The sequence below is a fragment of the Heloderma suspectum genome, chromosome 5 (genome assembly GCF_057233095.1).
Source record: "Heloderma suspectum isolate Gila_16-S chromosome 5, 16-S_ref, whole genome shotgun sequence".
Classification (NCBI taxonomy): Eukaryota; Metazoa; Chordata; class Lepidosauria; order Squamata; family Helodermatidae; genus Heloderma; species Heloderma suspectum.
In genome coordinates this window covers 146,793,549-146,816,474 of record NC_139462.1, presented here as the reverse complement: position 1 = coordinate 146,816,474, position 22,926 = coordinate 146,793,549, and the positions used below count along the sequence as shown (strand labels likewise).

General features: G+C 45.0%; 1 protein-coding gene across 1 annotated transcript in view; it reads left to right on the top strand.

Annotated features, from left to right (window-relative positions):
• The window catches only part of CNTNAP2 (contactin associated protein 2), a 2,014,778-nt gene that overhangs the window by 1,223,337 nt on the left and 768,515 nt on the right, over window positions 1-22,926 (top strand). Inside the window, exon 9 of the mRNA XM_084857751.1 lies at window positions 22,466-22,615. Within this exon, the coding sequence (XP_084713877.1) occupies window positions 22,466-22,615 (150 nt within the window). The remainder of the gene's footprint in view (window positions 1-22,465; window positions 22,616-22,926) is intronic.

The window sequence follows — 22,926 nt, the reverse complement described above, 5'->3', positions numbered from 1 at the left end:
GCCCTCCATCTGTCGTCGCTCCCTGTGTCTGTGCCAAGCATCCAGCAAGCCCCCCTCCAGCGCTCTGTCACTGCCAGGGTCACTATCCCAGGAATGCTGGCAGGAGGAATCTCTGCCAGCTGCTGTGCTTGTGAGAGATGAGTGAGTAGGGATGTCAGAGAATTCCTCCATGGATCTCGGGGAGGCCAAACGCCAGTGCATTTGGCCCCCCGAAATCGGTGGCAGAATGGCCTGCCACCACCCCCCCGCCACCCACCCGGGACGGGACTTACCTTGGGCGGATCTTCCTGGCAGCAGCGGCTTCGGCGGCGGTGCAGCGGTGGCGGCAGCCGGTCTTCTGACTGGTTGCCGCCGCTGCCGTTTCCAGTTAAAAAAAAAAAAAAACATGATAGGCTACATAAAGATTTACGTAGCCTATCATGGCTAGATTGTTAAAAAACACCGTGATAGGCTACATAAATGTTTACGTAGCCTATGACGGATGATTTAAAAAAAAAAACGCGTCTACGCAAATGGCGGCGCCCATGGGCGCCGCCATTTGCATTCCTTATTTTGGCATGTCTTAGTCTACGTAAACTTTTACGTAGACTAAGACGGCGAAAATAAGGGGAACGCAAATAGCGTAGCGTCTACGCTATTTGCGTTCCCCTTATTTTCGCCGTCTTAATCTACGTAAATGTTTACGTAGACTAAGACGTGCCAAAATAAGGAACGCAAATGGCAGAGCCCATGGGCGCCACCATTTGCGTACGCGCGTTTTGTTTTGTTTTTAAATCAGCCGTGATAGGCTACGTAAACATTTATGTAGCCTATCATGGCTGACTGCAGGGACGCATACGGCGGCGGCTACGGCCGCCACCATTTGCGTCCCTGCTAGCCAGCGGCCGGATGTCCGGCCGCTGGCGGAGCCGGCCAGCGGCTCCGCAGACTCCCTGCGGAGCAGAGCCGGACGGCCAGAATTTCGGGGGGGAGGGACAGAACACCTCCCCCCCCAGCCAGAATTTCGGGGGGAGGGACAGAGCGCCTCCCCCCCACACGAATGTCACCCTTCGAAAAGGTAAGTGACTTTCGTACATCCCTATGAGTGAGCTCCTCTCCCACGGATTGCTGTTCCTCCTCAGAATCAGAACTGCTCTGGGGCTCTATGGGCTCAGTTTCCACCCTGACAGAGCTATTCTTGCTGCACTCTAAGGTGCCATAGCAGTCCAATTTAAATACAATTTTTCTGTGTTTCACAGATTGTTGGGCACCTTTAGTTCCATCGTCCATTCACAGACGGATGTGAATAATTTTTTTGGTCATGCGGAAAATTACGTAAATTACATCAGTATTTACATAATTTACCTTACTACATAACATTTAGCGTATTCTCCCCCATTCCATTCAACATTTCCTGAGCAGAAACATACTATTTTCCTACAAGTTTATATATGTATATTTCGGGAAAGTAAAACAAAATCATCCAAATGCCCACAGACTCCATTCAGCCTGAGGGGGTCACTCCACAGTTGATTCTGCATGTTGGATTCTTAGACAGCTGAGCTTATTTTAGTCCATCTCGAATTTCTCCAGCATCCCTAGTGCTAACAAGGCCAAAAGACACCATCAGTTTCCAGTTCTGTCCTTTCCAATAGACACTTAAGTTAGTTCTACACTAATGCTTTTTTATCAGTATTGAAGTGCTCTGATAACTGTTGGAGCACATTACACATTCCATAGGCTGCTTTTCTAGCATTATTTCCTACTTTTTATTCTGCATTATCCAAAATACCGCAACAGATGTCATTGTGTGTGCTACGAGGTATAAATGCGCAAGGAGGATATAGTGTTGCCATGATGGGATTGTATAATATGACGCAAGGTGTAGAAACGGCCTAAGGCTGCAGTCCTGCACCCATGTAGTGGACAGTAAATTTAATTGAACTCAGTAGGGCAATACTGCGTAGACATGTCTAGGATGGCACCATTACCCGAAGCTCCTACTGCCCATGGAATGAGAAGAATGAAATATGATTTATGCTCCAATTATAGTGTTTTGTACCTTACATTGACTGTGTATATAGATCAGAAGTCAATATGATGAGAATATTTATTATCCAGAGGAGACTTTAAAAAATCAATGTGTTTCTGAAGTGCTGGTGGACCCAGAACTCTACTTTAAATTTCTGCAGTCACAAGGTAAACTGTCCTTGATCACTGAATTTTTATGTAGCCTCTGATGAAAATTCATCTCAGGGCATGGGAGTGGGAGGATTCTGTCCTTGATAAAATGGCAGGTCCAGCATGAAGTGGCGTAGGTTGTATCTTGGCTAGCTAGTTCTATGGTGGATTGGAGCAAATCTTGTATGTTTTGACAGTTGCAGCAGTGTTCATCACAATGGGGGAATTCATTCTAAATGGAGGAAAGTTTTACAAAACAACAACAGCAACAAGCCCCAAAATCAAATCCCTCCTAATGTTTAATAAAAGCTAGTGTGGTGTGTGTACATGTGTGTGTGTAAGAGAGAGAGAGAGAGAATGCATTTTATCTAAAATTGCAATCACGTAACACAGTTAACATCTGTAAGGACTTGAACCCACAGTGGTTCTTAAGTAGGTAATGGAGGGAGTAATCCTGTGGCCGCTAGTCAGTAGCTAGATGGCCACAGGATATCTTGTTTTCCAGAAACCAACCTCGGAGCCCACACTCTGAGGCTGGTTCCCAGAGAACCGACCTTCTCCCCCTTCCACACTGCCTCACAGGCAGTGGGGAGAAGCCCCGTGCTACACGCTCCGTGCTTGCAAGAGGAGTGCAGAGCAGGCAAAATGGCAGTCCAGGGGGTGTTCTGGGGCAGGGAGGGTGGAAATGCCAGTACCACACATCCTATGTGCCATCTGGCAGCCTCCTCCCCCACTCTGCCATCCTGCAGCTAGACACAGCCAAAATCGGCTGTCTAGCCAAAAATGCAGGGCAGGAGAAGCACGGAGGGAACAATCCTCTCCATGCCACTCCTGCCCTGCATTGGATAGGCAGTCACCTCCGAGTTCAGAAGCGGCCACCTATCTGCATAGGATTCACCCTTAAGGGATGTCAAGCAGGAATTCAGCCTGTATAACATCCCCAATCTTATGGTGAAACAAAATGGACAGATTCATCCATCACTAGCTACGGACCAAGTTCACCTTGCTCCCCATCTACTTTTGCCTCATCTTGATGCAGCCTGACCTTAACAAGAGCTGAGCCTGATAACAACATACAGGACATGCACACTTATCTGTCTGGATATGTGAGACAAATAGATGAGATTTGATCCATTTTCACCCTGTATTTTGAACCACTCATGGAGAAAAGCTGTACAAACACATTGCAGGGCAGGGGTACGGAGCAGAAAAGAATAGCCATTAGGGAAAGGGTTAAGCACACCCCTGTTACTTCTTTGCTCAGGACCCTTTCCTCTGTGTGTGTGTGTGTGTGTGTGTGTGTAAAAGTGGTATTAAAGCTCTCTTACTCATATTAGCATGTGATGTGTAGGTAGCCCCTTATTTGTTTCTATTAAGCATTTTTATCCCGCTCATCAGCCAAAGAGCCTCCCAGGTTGTTTATATAAGATCAGTAGCAAACAAGACAGTCCCTGTCTACAATCTTATGATCTAAAAGACACAAAACAAAAGGAAAAGGAGGGGAAGAGGAAAGCAAGCAAACTCAGGCACCAGTTCTTAAAGTTACATCCTTAGATATGCAGAAAATCCCTAGAACTGTTGTTAGTTTTGTAGAAGCTTTGTGCTTCCCTCAAAATTCCTCAGATGGTTCACCAAGGCAGAAGCCTCCAAATTTAGACAGCAACTCTGGCCCCAGAGATTATCAATTTTGCCCAGTGCATGGCAAGCTTGTTTGCCAGTCTTGGACTCCCAACCAGACTTTCAGTGCTGACAAGGGGCTGACCAACATCTGCAACAATGACTGACTAAAACGTGCATTGATATATTTTTTAGGGTTCCTGTTGAAACTTGTTTTGCTTCCTTTGATTCCCACAGATGACCCTCCCAAGCAGGAACGTCACGATTTGGCTTGACATTTTCCTTCAGTCAAAATTCTGTGGCAAATCCATTGTCATGTTTTCAGATGGTAACACTTGATGCAGAACTTCTGGGTATATTTTATAGCAAGACCGGAGGAAATGCTGTCCCTGGGACTTGCAGAAACAATGCTTGACTGTCTAGGCACACTGATCACTCAGTGATTTTTCCATCTGTCACCAGTATGAATAAACTTAAAATGAGGTATTCTAATACAGGCTCAACTGTATCTATGTATGTGGCTATGACTGTAAAGTGGTACGTGTGACCTCATTCTATTCCCTAATTTAGCAGCTTGCTTTTCCTCTGTAAAACCAGAACACTAGTTGACAATGCAACAGCATACAGTTTGATCAAAAGTTATGCTGTTACATCCCACACAGGCATTTCTTGTTCTGCTGGTCTTTCAGGAGTGACAGAAAAGCTAATAGCTGTATTAACTTTTCTATAAATTGAAGCATTTTTACATGAGCACTCAAGCTTAAAAAAAAAACATGTTTTTCACTGTATTTTTTTTTTCTTCTGAGAGAAAGCAGTGGACAGATGACAAAGAGCTAAATGAAGAGCTGGAGTTCTACATGAGAATAGAATTCCTAATGCAGCCATTCCCCTGCGTGAGTCCCCTGCCAATTTCCAGGCCACCTATGTGGGTACAGTTGTCAGTGGCAACAGTGTCTGTGTTGGAATGAAAACTAAGTTGTGCTCACCCATGTTTAACTGACAGTGTCACAGGATCCTTTGGGACAACCAGTTGACTGATTTATTACAATTCATCTCATGATTTGCGCAGCTCAATGATTTATCTTCATAAACAGTTCCTGACAGCCTCTATTAAGCGTCTGGATGTTGGTACCATGAGTAAAGGATGATGCAAGGATAATTTGTTTTCATGATTTACTTACGATGGCCTCATAATTAGTAATCATGTATATGACAGGGTACCTAATATATATGAAGTTCAGTACTGCCTTTCTATGGGGAGAGAAATGAGAAATGAGAAATGAGAAATGAAATGAGAGTGTGAGTTCTCACTCATACAAAAGCGCCAGGAAAGCTATAACAGCTTTCAGTCTGCTGCCCACAGACAGGAAGCCAGTCCATGCTTCAAGTGACCACCATAGGCTGATGTTCCTTTGAATCTCCCCTTAATGTTCCACATGCAAAAACCAGGAGAGAATACATTTTGCACTGCCAGATGTGCCGATAAGTGGCCCAACTCAAGTTACTTATCCCTATTCACATCTTAAGTGTGCATGGGATTAGCTCCATTGGATCACTTTATTCCCAGGCCCAGTAGGATTCTGGCCTGTCACGTGTCTATCTCATTTATGTTGAACTGCCTGCAATCAAGTTCCCTTCTTGGGAATTTCCCCATGGCAGAGGAAATAGGGAACCGGTGTGCTTGATTTACAGGGCTCCTGGCTGGGCCATAGATTGCCTGGCAACTATGAAGTAACAGGGATTGAGACTTGGAGCCCCTTTTAGATGGGGGAGGGGTGTCCCTTCTAGGTGTGTGTATGGGAAGGGGTCACACAGAAGAGAGAAATTTGGAGGCGTGGGGTTGTATCAGAAATGAAAGGAAATAAATAAAAAGGAAAGAGTAGGACCACAGAGGTGAGAAGGAGAAAAGTGTGTAAAGCAATTGCATAAGACTCGATAAACACTTCCAGTGTACAGTGCTTGAACCCCTAGTTCTCCACACACACAAACATCTACAGACTACAGTCTCCCTCTCAGGCTAGTGCTACAGTGAGGAGTTCTAGGCCTGGTTCATATATTATCATTGCCACATGGCTGACACCAATATTCAGTTAGTAGATTCTGAGCTCCACACTTCAGTGGTAAAATATTATTGTCCCACTCCGTCTGGGATTTCATCATCTGTTCTTAGAGACCACTGAGCCGAGGAGTCATAATGTGGGACAAGTGGATAGATCACATCTGAGTCTTGGGTTTATTTCAGGACCACAGACAGCAGTCCTGGAGCTGGAGTTCTAACCAGTTACCTCAGCACTGACTGGGAGCAATTGGCAAGTTGTTGTAGTCAGGCTAGGAGAGTCCGCCTGGAAGCTCCACCCCCCTCAGGTGCTGTACTTGGCTCTTAACTAAGTCAGATGCTCTCACTTGGATTCCTGCATTGAGCAGGGGGTTGGACTCAATGGCCTTGTAGGCCCCTTCCAACCCTACTATTCTATGATTCTATAAAGGGCCAACTGACTTTACCAGTAGGTGTTGGCTTCTCCTGGGAAGTGAAGTTTGGAGGGATGAAGAGCCAGTTGGGGAGTGCTCTTCAGAGTCTCTCTGTTCACTAGAGAAGCATGAGATCCACTCCTCAGAGTCAGGGGACAGTGGCACCTCCTGAGGTCACATGGATATTATATAGGTTCCAAGGCAGTGGGTTCAGAAGGACCATGTACTGGTTCTGGCGCCTCCTCGGAGTCACTGTTGCTGGAGGCTTCAGTCTCTAAGGGGCCCTGGGCCATGACAATTATCTGGATTGTCCTGATCACATACTTACTTCCCAAGCCAGCACCACCACCCCCAATGGTTGTGTGCAGGACTGGTGTGGGAACCAATGACATCATCTGGGTCTATGCAGTTTGTCCTTGCTTATGTTACCATTACAACCCTAAACACAGAGAAGGGCTGGCTGAGGGGAGAATTATTAGGAGAGCAGACACAGCTCAGTAATAGACCATATGCCTTGCATGCTCAGTGTCCCAGCTTCAAGCCCTGGCATGTGCAGTTTAAGAATCTTAGGTCATTGGGTTTTGAAATGATTAAGAGTTGCAGCTAGTCAGAGGAGACAGCACCAGGCTAGTGGGAGCAATAGTCTGAGTCTGTATAAGGCAGTTTCTCCCTACATGAACAGGATTCCCAGTTTGGTGCATGGATGAACCTGTCAGGGTTCCAAGCCCTCCCAATGGACAGTGAGGCAACGGAGACTTGCTGTGCAATCCACAAAGTGTGTGTTCTGTTAAAACACGTCTTCACATCTGTAGCATCTGTGAAGGCTAGGAGCTGTCCGCTAAGCCTAATGAGCTAAACAAAGCAATGCAGTTGCCTATCGACTAAATGGATGGTTTCCAGTCATGCCCAACAGGCTTTTACTGGACGACTCCTTCAGGGAGGGTCCTCCTGACCCAACTTCTGACATGAAGCCAATCTGGTGGACCACCTCCCACCTTCTCCCAACTCCACCCACTTAACTCTGCAGTGGACTCTGGGATCCATCAATTCCAGTGCTCTCTCCCCCTCTGACCAAGGCTGAGTGGTGGGGTGGGGGGGAATGTTCTCTGAACCTGGGTTTCCTGTTTGATAAGCTCCTGGGAAGATTCATCCCTGACTTCTGGAGAGTCTTGGGGAATTTCCTCCACCACTTTCTGTCTCAACTGGGCTTCTTCTAGCTCTGCCTCTGAATCTGCCTCCGAATCTGAAACCAAGCCAGGGAGCCTGGGTGCCATCCTGACAGAACCATCCACATTCTATTCTGAAATCCTCTTGTGCAAGCTGCAGATGTGGCTGTGCAGCAGAGTTCCTTGATGTCTTGTAGGGATGCTTGTGGAATTCAGTCTTGGTGGATTTAGATACAAACTGACTGGATCTGTACCTGATGTGATGTGCAGCTTGGAGATTAGTTGTCCACTGGCTCTCCCTCTAATTGCAAATGTTCCGATGCAGTTCTTGTCTCAAAAAATGTACCAAAATGTGTGGGTTTTTTAATGCATATTTTGAGAGAAAATACGTTTAGAAATGCATGTTTTGAGAGAAAACACATTTAGTAGATATACCTAATTAAATATACATTTAAATGCACTTTTTTGTGGGAATTTTAAAAAAAACTGCAGGTTAACGCCAAAATGAGATGTAACAGATTTATGGATGAACAGTTACAAAAGTGACACAGACCTGGAATACCTGATTTTCCTTCCCAAAGTGGCTTTTAGTGGGGAGAGGGAACAAGAAGAGATTGCCTGTAAGGGGGAGACTTCTTTAACCTTCTTGCATTTATTTTGGAAAATGGAAAAATAAGAAAAAGACTCTTCGTGTTTGAGTCAGTCATGGGCAGAAACTGAGGTCACACATCCTTGAGCAATTATGTTTGATATTCTGGTGTAACTTGCATAGTCCAAGAAGAGTATGTCATGGGGTCTGCTTGGGAAAATGCAAGCCTGCATTCTGAAATGCCAGCATTTTCATTTCATTTTTGAATGGTTTCTGCAGAAAGGAACAACACAGATGCTGACCCCTTTCATTTGTAGTTCATCATATTTTTACAAGGAGCACAAAGCTTTGTTTGGGGTGGGGGGTAAAACAGCCTCCAAAGACTTATACAAAGAACTAATGCATTAAAATAGAAAGTGCACAAAAAGGTGTGGGCATTGCTGTGTCGTGGGAGAGCTTTCTTTCTGTCTGCCATCCTCCTTTTTGGCTCTAGCTCAGTAATTCATAGAGAAGCTCAGAGAAAAGTGAATGTCAAACTCAGTGGATTGTCACATTTCCCTAAGGATAGAGAAATCTGTCAGTTTCGCTTTCTCCCCCATTCAGATTTTGTTAGATCTGAAGTTTTTTCCATCCCAAATATGAAGAAATCCACAAATTTTGAAAAATCCTTATCAAATGTGAACTGAAAAGAAATTCTCATGCATTTGCACCAGCCAAATTCAGCAGGTATGGCTATTCTTATGGAGAGGACCATGTTGTACCTCCCTGCCATATAGCTGTTAAAGGTAAAGAGACTGTCAGAATATAAAGAAGTGGCAATCCCAATTCAGCAAAAAAAAACAAAAAAGTATTTATTTATTACACTTCTATCCCGCCTTTTTTCTTCTTACAAGAAACTAAGGGTGTACGAAACCCCGCTTACCAGGCTCCGCTGGGTTCTGCAGGTGGGAGGAGGCGAACCGTTCCTCCCCCCAGAATCCTTGACGGGAGGGGAGGCGATCCATTCCTCCCCCCCAGAATCCTGCCCAGCCAGCTCCGCTCCATGGCCAGGCCAAAGAGCCGCCGGCCAGGCCAACCCGCAGCGGGGCCTCCAGCCGCTGCCAGGCTGCTGCGGACGCAAATGGCGTCCTGTGTAGGGCACGCCATTTGCTTCCCTACGCCGGCCCGTGATAGGCTACGTAAATATTTACGTAGCCTATCACGGCTAAAGCAGGGACGCAAATGGCATCCCCTGTGCCATTTGCATCCCTGCTTTAGCCGTGATAGGCTACGTAAATATTTACGTAGCCTATCATGGGCTGGTGTAGGACGCAAATGGCGTCCCCTACACAGAATGCCATTTGTGGCCACAGCCACCTGGCAGTAGCCAGAGCCGCTGCCGCCACCACCACCGCCGCCAGAGCTGCAGCCAGGTAGGCTCTGTTTCGAGGGGCTTTCGTGGGGTGGTGGGGCGGGGGGCTCCATTCCGCTATGGATTCCAGAGGGCTGAATTCACTGGAATTCAGCCCCCCTGGGATCTGTGGCAGAATTCTCTAACATCCCTACAAGAAACCCAAGGAGGCTTACTTACGTGGTCCTCCTCCTGTTCAATTATCCTCACAAAACCCTGTGAGGTAGGTTAGGCTATGGTTGAATAGGGGTTCAAACCAAGACTCTTAAGACCAAAGCAGTCAAAGCCTTGTGCCTGGATGGACAAATCTGTCAGTTTTGGTTTCTCCCGCATTCAAATTTTTGAAATCACTAATTATTTCCATTCCTAATATGAAGAAATATGCGAATTTTTGATAAAAAAATTATCAAAACTGAACTAAAGCAAACTTCTCACCCATACCTATACTTCACATGACTGTGAGATGTTGGCCACTTCTCTCTTTGAAGGTCAGAGGTTATCAGAGACAAGAACATCTCACAATGTATTGCTATATGTCTGGATTTTAAGTATAATGCCTCAGTAATGGCTGTACTTCAGGGATGGGGAAACTCAAGCCCATGGGCTGGATTTGGCCTGTGGGAATTCCCCTAATCAGCCTGCAGGCCCTGGTCTTCTCCTTCCAGATCACTGATCAGAGATAAGAGCTGGGATTTCCCTGATGATCAATGAAAAAGACAGATTTCTTCAGAACAGTTCAGTGAAACCCATTCTGATCTCTGATCAGGGATTGGAGATAGAAGGGAATTTAATAGCATTTAAACTTTAAATACCTTTAAAATGTAAAAGTATTTTAAAGGTAAGGTATTTAAGCTGGTCCTGTAAGGAAAAGGTGTTTGAAAAAACAGTTTCTGTGGCTTATTTCTGTGCTCCATTTTTGTGGCTTACTCCTGTGTAGACATGCATAGCACTGAGTTGTGCTTTGTACGTCTAAAAGCTGTTGCACTGGGGCCAAGCAGATATGCACAAAACTGAGCTGTGCTTTGTATGGTTGGTGGGAAAATGTCCAAATTGGTATGAATTACATCTGGCCCCACCCACTTTGCTTTGGGCTCACCCACTCTGTCCTTGGCCCTGCTTCCTGTGCTGCAGTGTAGCACCTGAGATGCTTCCCAAATTGGAATTCAGCCCCTGAGGCAAAAAAGGTTTGTCACCCCTACTGTATTATTGCCTACTGCTAGATGCCACCCATTTTATCATAGGGCAGCCTGCCATATGTGTGTGGTTGAGCTGTGTGGCAAAATATACGTACTTCTGAACCCTGAGCCGCAGTGTGAAGAACAGAATGATGGACACACCAAACCAAGTTTTGCACTAACCATACCTTAGATATTTTGGCTTCGGCTTCCTAATATACAGGTAAACCATGGCTGGTTGTCAGCTTTCATTTTCTGTTTTGTTCCACACTCCTATCTCTAGGTACAGTGGCCTCCAGAGGCAGAACAATAAACATAACTATGGTTTGTCAATTGAGACACCAAGCCAAACCACAGTTAGTACAAACCATGGTTTCAAACCAGGTTGAAAACACAGTCAATTTAAAACCATGCTTTCTGTTTTCCCAGCTGATTGCAAACCGTAATTTGTCAATTCAGACATCACACCAAACAATAGTCAAGCTTCCTTAATAGTAGTTTGGAGTGAACTGAGTCAGTGGCTCCCACAAATAGACAACTTGGCCACCGTTGCTATTTAAAACATCATCTCCCCTCCTTAGTATTCCACAGAAACTTCATTTTTGCTAATATTAGCTAAATGAGCATAATCTTATTTGCCTTCCAGGCCAATACAAAGGTCACATCTTCTGCAGCAGATAGATGGTTAGAAAGGAACCGTTTCTAAAGAAATTACACATGAATAAACAGTGAAGCAAATCTTTAGTTTCATTCATTGTATCAAAGCAAAGGTGAGGACACTTAGTGTTACCTTCCTTCAAATCTACTGTTGGTAATTACACTGCTCTAATTGCATATGCAGTCTTGTGCACGCCACTCTCCAGAGTGTTGCTAAAGAGTGTTGTTAAAATATGCTTCCAGACAGAACGAAGTTGTTTTCAAAGAGGCATTGCCAGAGGGAGTGTCTGCATCTGAAAAACACAGTTAAACCTTACTGCTTAGCTATCCTGTGAATTCACTGTTCGGTAACCTTCTTAAAGTTCCATTTTGAGAACATCAGAAGAAACTTTTGGCTTAGGGTGCAATCCTGTGCATGTTTAGACAGAGAAAAGTCCTACAACTCCCAGCATTCCCTTTAGCCTAATAGGCTGATGATTACCCCACATGTATGTACACACATATGTACACTTCTTAAGCAATACTGGAAATCTTTTACAGGAAGTAACCTTGTTCCATATGAAGATGCATTTCCAATCAGGGATTGGGAGCCAGCGATCTGTGGGGCCTCCCATCCAGCCCACCAGCCTCTTCTGCCAGGTCCCATCCCCTCACTCAGACCTTCCCCACATTGTCCCCCATTTCCCCACTATTCAGCTGTTTCCTTCTCATCAGCTGATCAGCAGGGGGGGACTGTGGGAAAGAAGAGGAAACCTCCTTTCCCCCTGCAAACCCCCTGCACTGCTCAGCTGATCAGCAGGAAATTGCTGAGCAGTGGGCAAGAGGAGGCATGGCTGCAGGGGGACTCTACAGCCCCTCTTTCCCACTACTTCATTGTTTCTCATCAATCAGCTGAGTAGCAAGGGGGAACATTGCCGGGGAGGGGAGGAACTGAGCAGCATGGGAGGTTGGGCCATGATCCCAATGAGTGTGTGAGAGTGAGTGAATGGGATGTGCAAATTGGAGTGTGGATGTGTGTGGATATTGTGTGCATGGATGGATGGATGTGTGTGAGTGCGTATGTATGGGTGTCTGTGAATGGATAGGGATGTGGGGGGTATAGTAGGGATGTCAGAGGAAACTGTCTGGGGGCTCAAGTCTGCCAAGCTTTTGGCAGCTCACACCCCACCCCCCAGACTCCAGCTCACTTGTCCACAAGCTGGTCCAACTCAACCTGTGCAACTCAGGCCAGCATTCAGACTTCTGCTGCCAAACACACCCCTCATGCTCTCTCCTTGCCAGTGCTGACAACAAAAATTCTTCAAAAAAGCTACCACTACCCTAACTTTGCAAATCACATTTGTTTGTAGCCAGTGTTTCCTTGATCTGCCCTTGCATCAGTACTTTTTTTTTTTTTTTTAATCTTGAAAGGATGTAGTCCACACTCCTTTTTCAACCTTGGTGCTGTGAGCTGATGCTAGGGATGACAGAGAAATCCACTGCGGATTCTTTGGAATCCAGCCTCAGGAATCCACAGTGGATTGGGACCACTTACCTCTGCTCCAGGAGAACTGGAGGCGGACCGCACTCGGCTGCTTCTTGCCAAGTGCCAACCAAAGCCGTTTGCCTCCTCCCTGTCCCTGCCAATTGCCATGTCTTAAAAAAAAACAAAAGCAATCGGGAGGATGTGCCCATAGACTTATATGCAAATAGAGTCATGAATCTTGCATATAAGTCTATGTGTCCATAGGCTTATACACAAGATTCACCACTCTATTTTGTGTATGGGCACATGCGATCAGCAGGATGGGCCCATAGAGTTATATGCAAAATAGAGTGGTGAATCTTGTATATAAGCCTATGGACACATAGACTTACACACAAGATTCATGATCCTATTTGCATATAAGTCTATGGGCACATCCTCCCAATCGCCTTTTTTTTTTTTTTTTTAAGACATGGCAATCGGCAGGGATGGGGAGGAGGCGAACGGCTCTGGCTGGCAGGAGGGAAGGTAAGCACCCCCAAGCCAGTCCCCCCCCCCGGAATCCAAGCAGAGCGGAACCTCTCTGGAGGATTCCGGGGGGGAGGAACGGATCGCCCCCCCCATGGATTCCCCACCAGAACAGACGGTGGGGAATCTGTACAACACTAGCTGATGCACACTGTAATGCATACTAAAAGACTCTTCCCCTACCCCCAAAAAAACCACCTTGCCATGCACTAAGGCACATTGAAAGCCTGCAAGGAGGTCAACTCAGTCAATCCTAAAGGAAATCAACCCTGAGTGCTCATTGGAAGGACAGATACTGAAGCTGAAGCTCAAATATTTTGGCCACCTAATGCGAAGAGAAAACTCCCTGGAAAGGACCCTGATGCTGGGAAAGACTGAAGGCAAAAGGAGAAGGGGACGGCAGAGGATGAGATGGCTAGATAGCATCACTGATGCAATGAATACGGACTTGAGCATGATCCGGGAGAGAGCACAGGACAGGAAGGCCTGGCGTGCTATGATCCATGGGGTCACGAAGAGTCGGACACGACTGAACGACTGAACAACAACAACAAAGCAAAGTGACCAGTTTATGACCTGTGGAATGCTAAGTCATATTTCACAATGATATATCAAAACATTTTTGTCTAATGTGCATCATTTTCTCAAATTACAATTGCAAAGGGGAAAGTAGTGCTATGTAAGGTTTCTTTTTCTGCTGTCTTGAATGTATGATGAAAAGGGTTGGAAAGACAGTTCTGAATAATTAGATTAATACCTAAGAGCAACCATCTGAAAGCAGCAGCCATAAAACGTCCTTAATTAATTTTCTTCCTAGAACTTTGTATATCCCTCAAAGGGAAGCACAGACTACACTAACTCAGCTGTTGCAGATTCAAAAAGATTACAAAGCGAACTAAATTGACACTTGGTTTGAATCCCTGTCTAAATGAAGACTGCACAATGTGTTTGCCCACCAAGCTGAATCAACCCACAAGCTGTGTGTTGTGGCCTGCCTCAGCCTTGACAAGCTCTCTGTTTTTGCAGTCCCAGGCAGGCAGCAGAAACAGTGCATTTATCAACCCTCTTGTAGACTGCCATTACACAGATGACCCTAGGTTTGAGGGGGCTCTCAGACAAGTGACCTTTGGTGGGGCCCTCCTACATCAGTGTAGGCCATGACAGCCTTACCTGGCTGTGGCTGTGTCACCAACCACTGGCAGCAGCACTCTGATGGAGCTGCCATTTTCATTTCCCACAACAATGTTGCATCAGGAGCATCACGGGAAATCAGCATGGCAGTTTCCAGGCTCAGCCACAGAGGGCTCCATGGTGGACATCAGCGTAGGTATGGATGGACATACCTCTGTCTGTGCTGCTGGGCTTTTGCTGAGCTGCCACCACCACCCACCCACCCCTGTTCAGCTCCCTGGATGAGCCATCACAAGGTCCATGGGCATCCAGTGGCCACCCAAACCCTCAGTGAGCCACCATTTTGCAAAATGGTTTTTTCCATAAATGTAATGTTTGTAAATGGCAGCCATAAAGGGACCATTTATGCAACACTACAGGCATAAATGGATCATTTACGCCTGAAATGTTTTGTAAATGGCCCCTTTATGGCCACCATTTGAGTAACATTACATTTTCGGGAAAACCTAAGATGCCATTTTTCCACAAAATGGCAGCTCACTGAGGGGTTGGGCAGCTGCCAGATGCTTGTAGACACGTGGCAGCTTGGCAACTGGGATCCAGTAAGCGCAGTGGCTCAGCAAACAGGGTTTGTGAGGCCGAGAGAGAGGGGGGAGTCTGCCAACTCCACCCCCCTCTCGGGCTCCCACAACATCCCAGATCAGCAGTAGTCCCTGCCATTGTTCTGGGGCCCCAGCAGTTATCTGAGGAAGCCATGTGCTGGCACCAGGCCTGCCTCCTTACATGGCTGGTGGCCTGTGTTTGACTTTTAACAAGTCACAAGATATTCAGGCCTATTCCGATGTTAATTTTAATGCATAATAAAATATTATGATACTAAAAAGTGTATTCACATGGATAGTCACTGTGGTGTGCTACCAGTTCAGTTGGACTGGTCAAAAGGTTTATGTAGAATTGTTTATTTAGGACCTTTACTCTCACTGATTTCTGTGGGAGTGCATTTTAAATACACTCCCATTGAAATCAACAAAATCACTGAAATCATAGAGGGTATTCACTTTATTTCATTAACTTCTTCAGAGGCTGAGGGTAGAATGCCAAAGAGGTCTCAAACTCAGATCTTTACCAGCAGATCCAAGCACTTTACTCTCTGCAGTTTTGTGGAAGCTTGTCAGACAATGGAGCTGCTGCCTTGCTCTCTCCAGTGCTTTACTGTCACCACTCCAGAGGATGTTATTGCCAGCAAGCAACTCAGCTGGGGTCATGTGATGCAAGGGGGGATTGTTGTGTGTCAGGGTGGGGTGTCACCTGGGCCCATAAAGCTTCTATATTTGGCTTGGTTCTTCAATCTCTGAGTGATTTGTTTGCTTCCTGACTTACCTTCAGATTAATGGTTCTGATAATGAGCATTCTTTGACTATGCCATTCATTCAATAAATGGACTGCTGTTAAGATCCATTTAACAAGAGTAGTCTACCAGTAGAACTCATTTCTTTCCGTTGTAGACATCGCTCCATTCTGATTTGATCTCTCAAGATCTATAAAGACATTTGAGAATTAGCTGCTGTAATGGTGTTTGAAGAATAATTAGCACATGGCATTTTATTTTATTTTTTGCTATTTCTTTCTAGATTTTAAGATGTTGCAAAAAATGGTACTCATTAAACCATTTCTTCCTCCATGTCTCTTATAACAGAAACATCTGTTTCTTCTTGTTCAATCAAAGTGACAATCTCAAGAGACCTAATTTTAAAGTAATGCCATTTAAAAGAAATTGTAGCAAGACAGAATATGCTTCATTAACATATCTAATTTGCACATGAAACTGGAGTTCCTATGACTCGCAAGAGGCTTGCCTCCTTTAAATAAGCAAGTTAAGATTTTTCTAAAATAATGTATTCAGAAGATGAAGGCAGAAACATTGCAACTATAAAATGAAACAAAATATTAGGGGGAGGCTTCCAAAGGTAAATTTAGGTTTGATGCATGTTCTGCTAAGACAGACGTCCCAATTTTTATTTAAAAATTCTTTGTCCGCGTGTGACTCCAATCAATGGGCAATATAGAAAGGATAAATATTTGCAAATTTGAAATTTTCAGAATTCAGGCTGTGTTGCTTCAGTATTCCTTGAGTAATAAAGGGGAAAGAAAGATCTTGAACTGAATTCCAGAACTTACCCTTGACTCCTCTATTTACGCATAAGTCTGAATAGCAACCATACACTTATAAGAGAAACAGTCAATGTATGTATTACAAAGGTACATTGTTGAGACAGAGATGGGATCTAAGTCATCCCTTACTGGGTAACCCAGTTTTTTGGAGAGGAGAACAAGGTTTGTTTGTCCCTCCTCTAGCAGTCCTGCCAATTTGCAGTCCATTTACTTTGTCCCATAGAACTCATTGAGTCTTTAAGCCCCAAGCCTACACTTATCTGCAGAGCAATAAAACTTAGGGATGGATGGACTCACCTGCACCTGTCTTTGTTTGGCGCTTGCCAAGCCACTGCCACCACCCATCCCTGCTCATGACACTGTGTGAGCTTCATTGCAGCCTGGCGAGCACCCAATGAAGCCGTGGGGCCATCTCTCCTCCCTAGCAAGCCACCATTGTGTACAATAATGGGGGCTTGGATGCTTCCAGATAGGTAATGTTACGTACCTGGCAGCCATAAAAGTCCATTTTGTGCAACATTTACAGGCATGAACATTCCATTCATGCTTGTAATGTTGCTTAAACGGGCCCTTAATGGCTGCCAAGTATGCAACATAATGTACCCAGAAGCACCTAAGCAGCCATTCTTGCACACAATTGTGGTTCACTAGGGAGGACAGGCAGCTCCTGGGTGCTCACTGAGCCATGGGCTGCTTGCTGAGTGGGTCTGCGAGCACCCTGCAGTTTGGTGAGCAGGGTCTGGGGAGACTGGCAAGGGGGATTCCATCAGATGCCACACAAACACACAACCCCACAGGCTCTCACAATATCCATAGTAAAATCTCAACTCCATAGCCTCACTCCATTTAACTTTTTGGTTACACTAGAGCGTGACAAGGAGAAGAACTTTGTGAGCATATAGATCCATCAGCATGGCCAGAAGCAGAAAGCAGCTTATGGAACTGAATTATTTTGTTTGTTTAATATATTTCTGCCCCCTCTGCTTTCAAGTAAGGTCAGTTTGCAAATGCACGCGCGCGCGCACACACTCACACACACACACACACACACACTAAAGCTAAGCAATAGCATCAGGAATAATTCAAACTGGAGAATCTCACTTGGATCTTTATTGAAACAAAACCTGGAATCCTGCAAAAGCCTACGTTTCTCATGATACGCTCTGTTGTTTCCTCCAGTTGTTAGCTCTCCATTTCCTTCATTAAGGAAGTACAAGAGAGATGTTCTGGGCAGGAAAATGCCTGTCAGATTTCAGGAACAGTTAAGAAGCATAACTGAGATGACAAAAAAAAACAAAAAAACTGAGCTGTGTGATTATTTTTAAGTGTGTACATATGTATTTAAGGGGAAAAAACACTTATTCGTATTTTACATAGAATATATAGGTTCAATTTGACTCAGAGTGTAAATCATAACCCATTTATCAAAACTCTGTTGAGTTTTCACTTCTCACAGATGTTCACCCTATCCACACACTGATGTTCACCCTATCCAACAGTCATTTCTCTACTGCAGTTGTCAGCTCCTAATGCCACCATTTGAAGTGAAGACGTGGCCATCAGGGTATTATAACACATAGTTCCATCCAACCTCAGGGAGCCTGTTATCTGGCATGAGTAATTCCCCGTCACTCAAAGCCTCAACTGAAAGGTGCATGCATCCTATCCCGCTCAGGGAACAATGGCTATAAGCATTTTCATGGGCTGGTTTATGGCCAAGATAACAATTATTTTAGATATTACTTCAGTTTAGTTCTTAGTACATACCAGGGGTGCTGGAGAAATCTGCTACAGACCCAAATGAGACTGAATTCCAAAAAATCCAATCTGTAGAGTCCACAGTGGAACCCCCCCCCCCTGCACATCCTCAGATTTACGCAGGGTGGCTCTCCATCTTTCTAAAATGTTCAATAGTAGGGATGGGAGAGAAATCCTCCACAGACCCCAATGAGGCCGGATTCAAAAGAATCCAGCCCCCTGGAGTCCGTGGACTTACCTCTGCCTCCAGGAGGAATCCTTGCTGGCCAGATCCTCCCCACTGGCCGGCTTCGGAGTGCCAGCAATACATTGCTGTATCGCTGGCTGGGAGGATTGACTGTGGATACAAATGGCGTCCACTACGCCATTTGCAACTATGAAGGTCTTAGTTTAAGGTAAATGCAGCCGTAAATTGCCATAAAACTAAGTCCACTATGCCATTTGCGTCCCTGTTTTTTCATGCGATAAGCTACGCAAATATTTGCATAGCCTATCGCATGCAAAAGCACGGACAAAAATGGTGTCCACTACGCCATTTGCGGCCATAAAGGTCTTAGTTTAAGCTAAATGCAGACATTTACAGCTGCATTTACCTTAAACTAAGTCCTTTAAGGCTGCAAATGTCACAGTGGACGCCATTTGCATCCACAGTCAATCCACCCAGCCAGCAATACGGCAATCAATGGTGGCTGTATCACTGGCACTTTAGAGCAGGCCGGCGGTTCTGCGGAATCGCTGCAGAGCAGAGCCAGCTAGGATTCCGGGGGGGGAGGATGGATCGCCTCCCCCCCCTTGCAGACACCACCCTTGGACCCAGAGGTAAGCCTTCTGCCCATCCCTATCAATAGGCTAATGGTGGCTACCATTAGCCTATTGTGGGAAAATCTTGGCCGTAATTGGCCTATTTTACACTATTTTTGGCTGTAAACCACTTACTTCTACCTAAATTGCAGTGTAAAACACTTCTACCTAAATTGTGACCGTAATTTTTCCATGATTAGCCTATCACACCTTTTGGAAAAGACAGAGAACCAGCAAATGTGCCAGGTCTCTGGGGAAATCCACGGGGCCCCAAGTGGCCCAGATTTCCCTGTGGCAGACCACCCCTGAACCAGATGTCAGGGGGTTTGTCCATCCCTAGTACATACACTAGGGCTGCAGTTCTGTGCAGTTACCTCTCAGTATGCATGGATAGTTTGGTGGTAAGTCTTGGTCTATATGTTCCCCTTATTGTGATATGTGATTATAGTGACAGTTATCTCTAAAGATCCTTTGTAAGTAGTAGTCTAATGCTTCGTTTGTGATGATTTGTGGAAATGATCACCTCCCCTTGCAAATTTATTTAGAATTTATTTATTTTATAGATTTATATACTGCTTTCCAGTGGGCTATCAAAGCAATTTACAGAAATGATGAAACCATAAAATATAACAATAAAAGCACAGGAAATAAAACATCACTAGTAAACTATAACCATACCGGTGGGGTCATCCTTCTGGGAAAGCCTGCATGAAGAGGTGGGTCTTAAGCAGACGTCTAAAGATCAAGACTGAAAATGGCTGCCCAATGACAATGGGAAGCACATTCCAGGGGGTGGGCACTGCAGTACTCTATTTCAGATCCTCCTGAGGCAAACCTCAGAAGCATGCAGCACCCCCAAACATGCTCCTCCTGAGGACCACAAGGACCAGGTGGGGACATAAGGGGTAGGCAGTCCTGAAGATAAGTTGGTCCAAGGTGTTTAGGGTAGGGATGGTGTGGGAGTCCAAGGAGGGGGTGGAATCCGACAGACTCCCTGCCCCATCCAGCCTCCTGGACCCCACTTGCTGAGCCGTATGGCATTGACGCACCTGGCCATTGAGCACCCCGGAGCTTGCCGAGCGTCTGGGTGCACCACAGTGGACTTGTTCTGCCTCTTCCAGCTGTCAAGGATTCAAATTCAGTTTACTGGCCCTCACCCAGCCCACCAATGCATCCAAGCACCATTCCAGAGCTTGAATGACCATATCTGAAGTCAGATGTTATAGAGATGGCACCTCACTCCAAATCCCCAGATGAATGGTCCCAGCAGATTCAAATAGTTGTTAAACAGAATTAGGGACAGAATAGTGCCCTGTGGCACAAGTGCCATGGGGTGAAGTGCACTCCCCCAACACTGCTTCATGAGACCAGTTTTATAAACTGGGCAGAACCACTGAAATACAGTGCCCCTGATACCCAACCCATGGAGATGGTCCAGAAGGATACCATGGTCAATGTATCAAAAACTGCAGAGAAATCAAGTAAGAGGAGCAAGGTTACACTTCCCCTGTCCTGCCTTTGATCGAGGTAATCCAGCAGGGTGCCCAAGGCCAATTCAGTCCCAAAACCAGGCCCAAATCCAGACTGGAATCAGTCTAAGTAATTAGTTTCATCTAAGAATCCTTGCATTTGACTCACCACAACCCTCGCAATCACCTTCCCTAAAAACGAGGTATTCACTGTCAGGCTATTTGTTAAGAGGTAAAATGATCCAATGGATATACACCATTTTACTTTTATCATATGAAAATGCTTTGTGTTTGTGCACCAATAAGCATCAATAGATAATGGGTGAACCAGCCATCAATATGCATTTTGGATGGAGTGGATAACACATATATTACAGTGAATGTCTGAAATCTGCTGAAGGTCAACATTCACATGTCCATCTTGATAATCCCAGATGAATGAATGCCCCACTTTCTCCACTCTACAGACATGTATGAGTGAAGGCAGATAGTTTCATTTGGGTGACAGCTGTCAACATTCATCAGAATATCTCTGCTTTTTAGGACATTCACAAAATTTATGTGGGATTAGCAAAATCCCACATAATTCACAAAATTTTGGATATTTGCTGTAACATACAAATGGTAAAACAGTTGTATGCTTGCGCTAGGATAAATGTACAATTAATCCTAATTACAACACTCTGTAGAAGCCTATATCTCGCAATCCCAAGGGATTAAAGACAGTGCCTAGGGTATGGAATAGTGCTGTGCTGAAAATTTCTCCCACATTTCTTTCGACCATTCTCATTCAATGTGATAGAAAATAAAATGCTTTTGAAAAGAAATTCAGAGGTGAAATTTCAGAGGAATTCTAATGGGTTGGGTTTGGGGTTCTTGCGCTTACCTTAGATATGAGGTGGCTGAGGAGTGTGCATGAGTGTCCTGTCTGTCATTGTACAATAATCTCTGTGGCAGCCTGTAGTCTCCTTGACTTCCCACACTTCAGTTAAAGCCATCATGAGAAAGACGTCATGAGGCAATTTCTTCGCATGGGGCTTTTTCAGTTCAGGAAGTGCAGGTGGCCTGGGAGGCTGCAGAGCAGTGGGGAGATGTTCAGTAGAGAAAGAAAACACACTCAGCACCTTCGGCCACCTTGCAGTGATCACGTAAGCTCAAAAATACCAGCAAAAGAAATTCTAAATTCTGCCTCAAAAAAGTGGAAGCCTCAACACAGTTGATGCTGTTGCCACCTACAGAAGGAGTACAATAAACTGAAAACCCCTAGGAAAAAAGAAAGGACCTGTGCTACAGCCCCTGCCAATAGTGAACCCTATCTGTGAGAAACTATTGGAGAATTTCTCCTCCCCTAGGAGAAATTTGGCAAAGTTGTCCCCCCAATTTCTCTGCCCACAAATAGGCTGGAGAATTCTGAGAGGCCATTTGTACACACCTCTAGTATGGAAAGATAACCAAACTGAAGGAACATTAGATCTAGAGGCTGTAGATGTGCTCTTTGAGGAGCAAAGACAGGGGAAGCAAAATTCACCCTGCAGCAGAGCAACCTGTACCCAATTCTCTTCATTTACATTTGTATGCAACCTTAAGACTTGTTGATAGCATTGACCATTTGTTCAGTGGTACAGATACAGCAGGAGTGGGTAGATGATAGATCTCCAGATTCTAGGACATCAACTTCCAGAAGCCCCTGACAGCATGACCTATGGTCAAGAATGGTGGAAATTGAAGTCCAAAATATATGGAGACCTAGTTTCTGCCCACCCCTGATATACAGAGCAAGACCTGGATGCATTTTACCCCCTGCATAGTTAGGACCATATTCAGAAGAGCAATCTACATAAAGAAGCTTGTTTCTATGTACAGATTATGCTGGTTGGACTGGAATGAATATGTCTAATGTTTCTTTTTTTCCTAACAGGTGCTGGACTCAATGATGGGCAGTGGCACGAGGTTCGGTTCTTAGCAAAGGAAAATTTTGCAGTGCTCACCATTGATGGCGATGAAGCCTCCTCAGTTCGGAGTAACAGTCCTCTGAAAGTTTTGACAGGAGAGAAATATTTATTTGGAGGTAAAAAAAAAATATATGTTTTTCTCATATATGTTGTTGGCAAAGAGTGTTTTGAAAGAAAAATCTTTTGCCTGTGAGGGGGTCTTTCCTTGTGTACAATGCAAGTCACATCGCCAGAAATGTCAAGCCAATGTTTAAGTTTTCATCTTTGAAAAGATTTCGATTGTACTACTAGAAAACTCCTGTCAAGTCGTGTCCTGCTTGAGGTGTGAATTTCCAATTCGTACAGCATTACAATCCTTTTGTAATGTGGAGATATGAGACCATTCTCATGGTGGAATAGCCTGCACTAGGGCTGAGCTGAATATTCA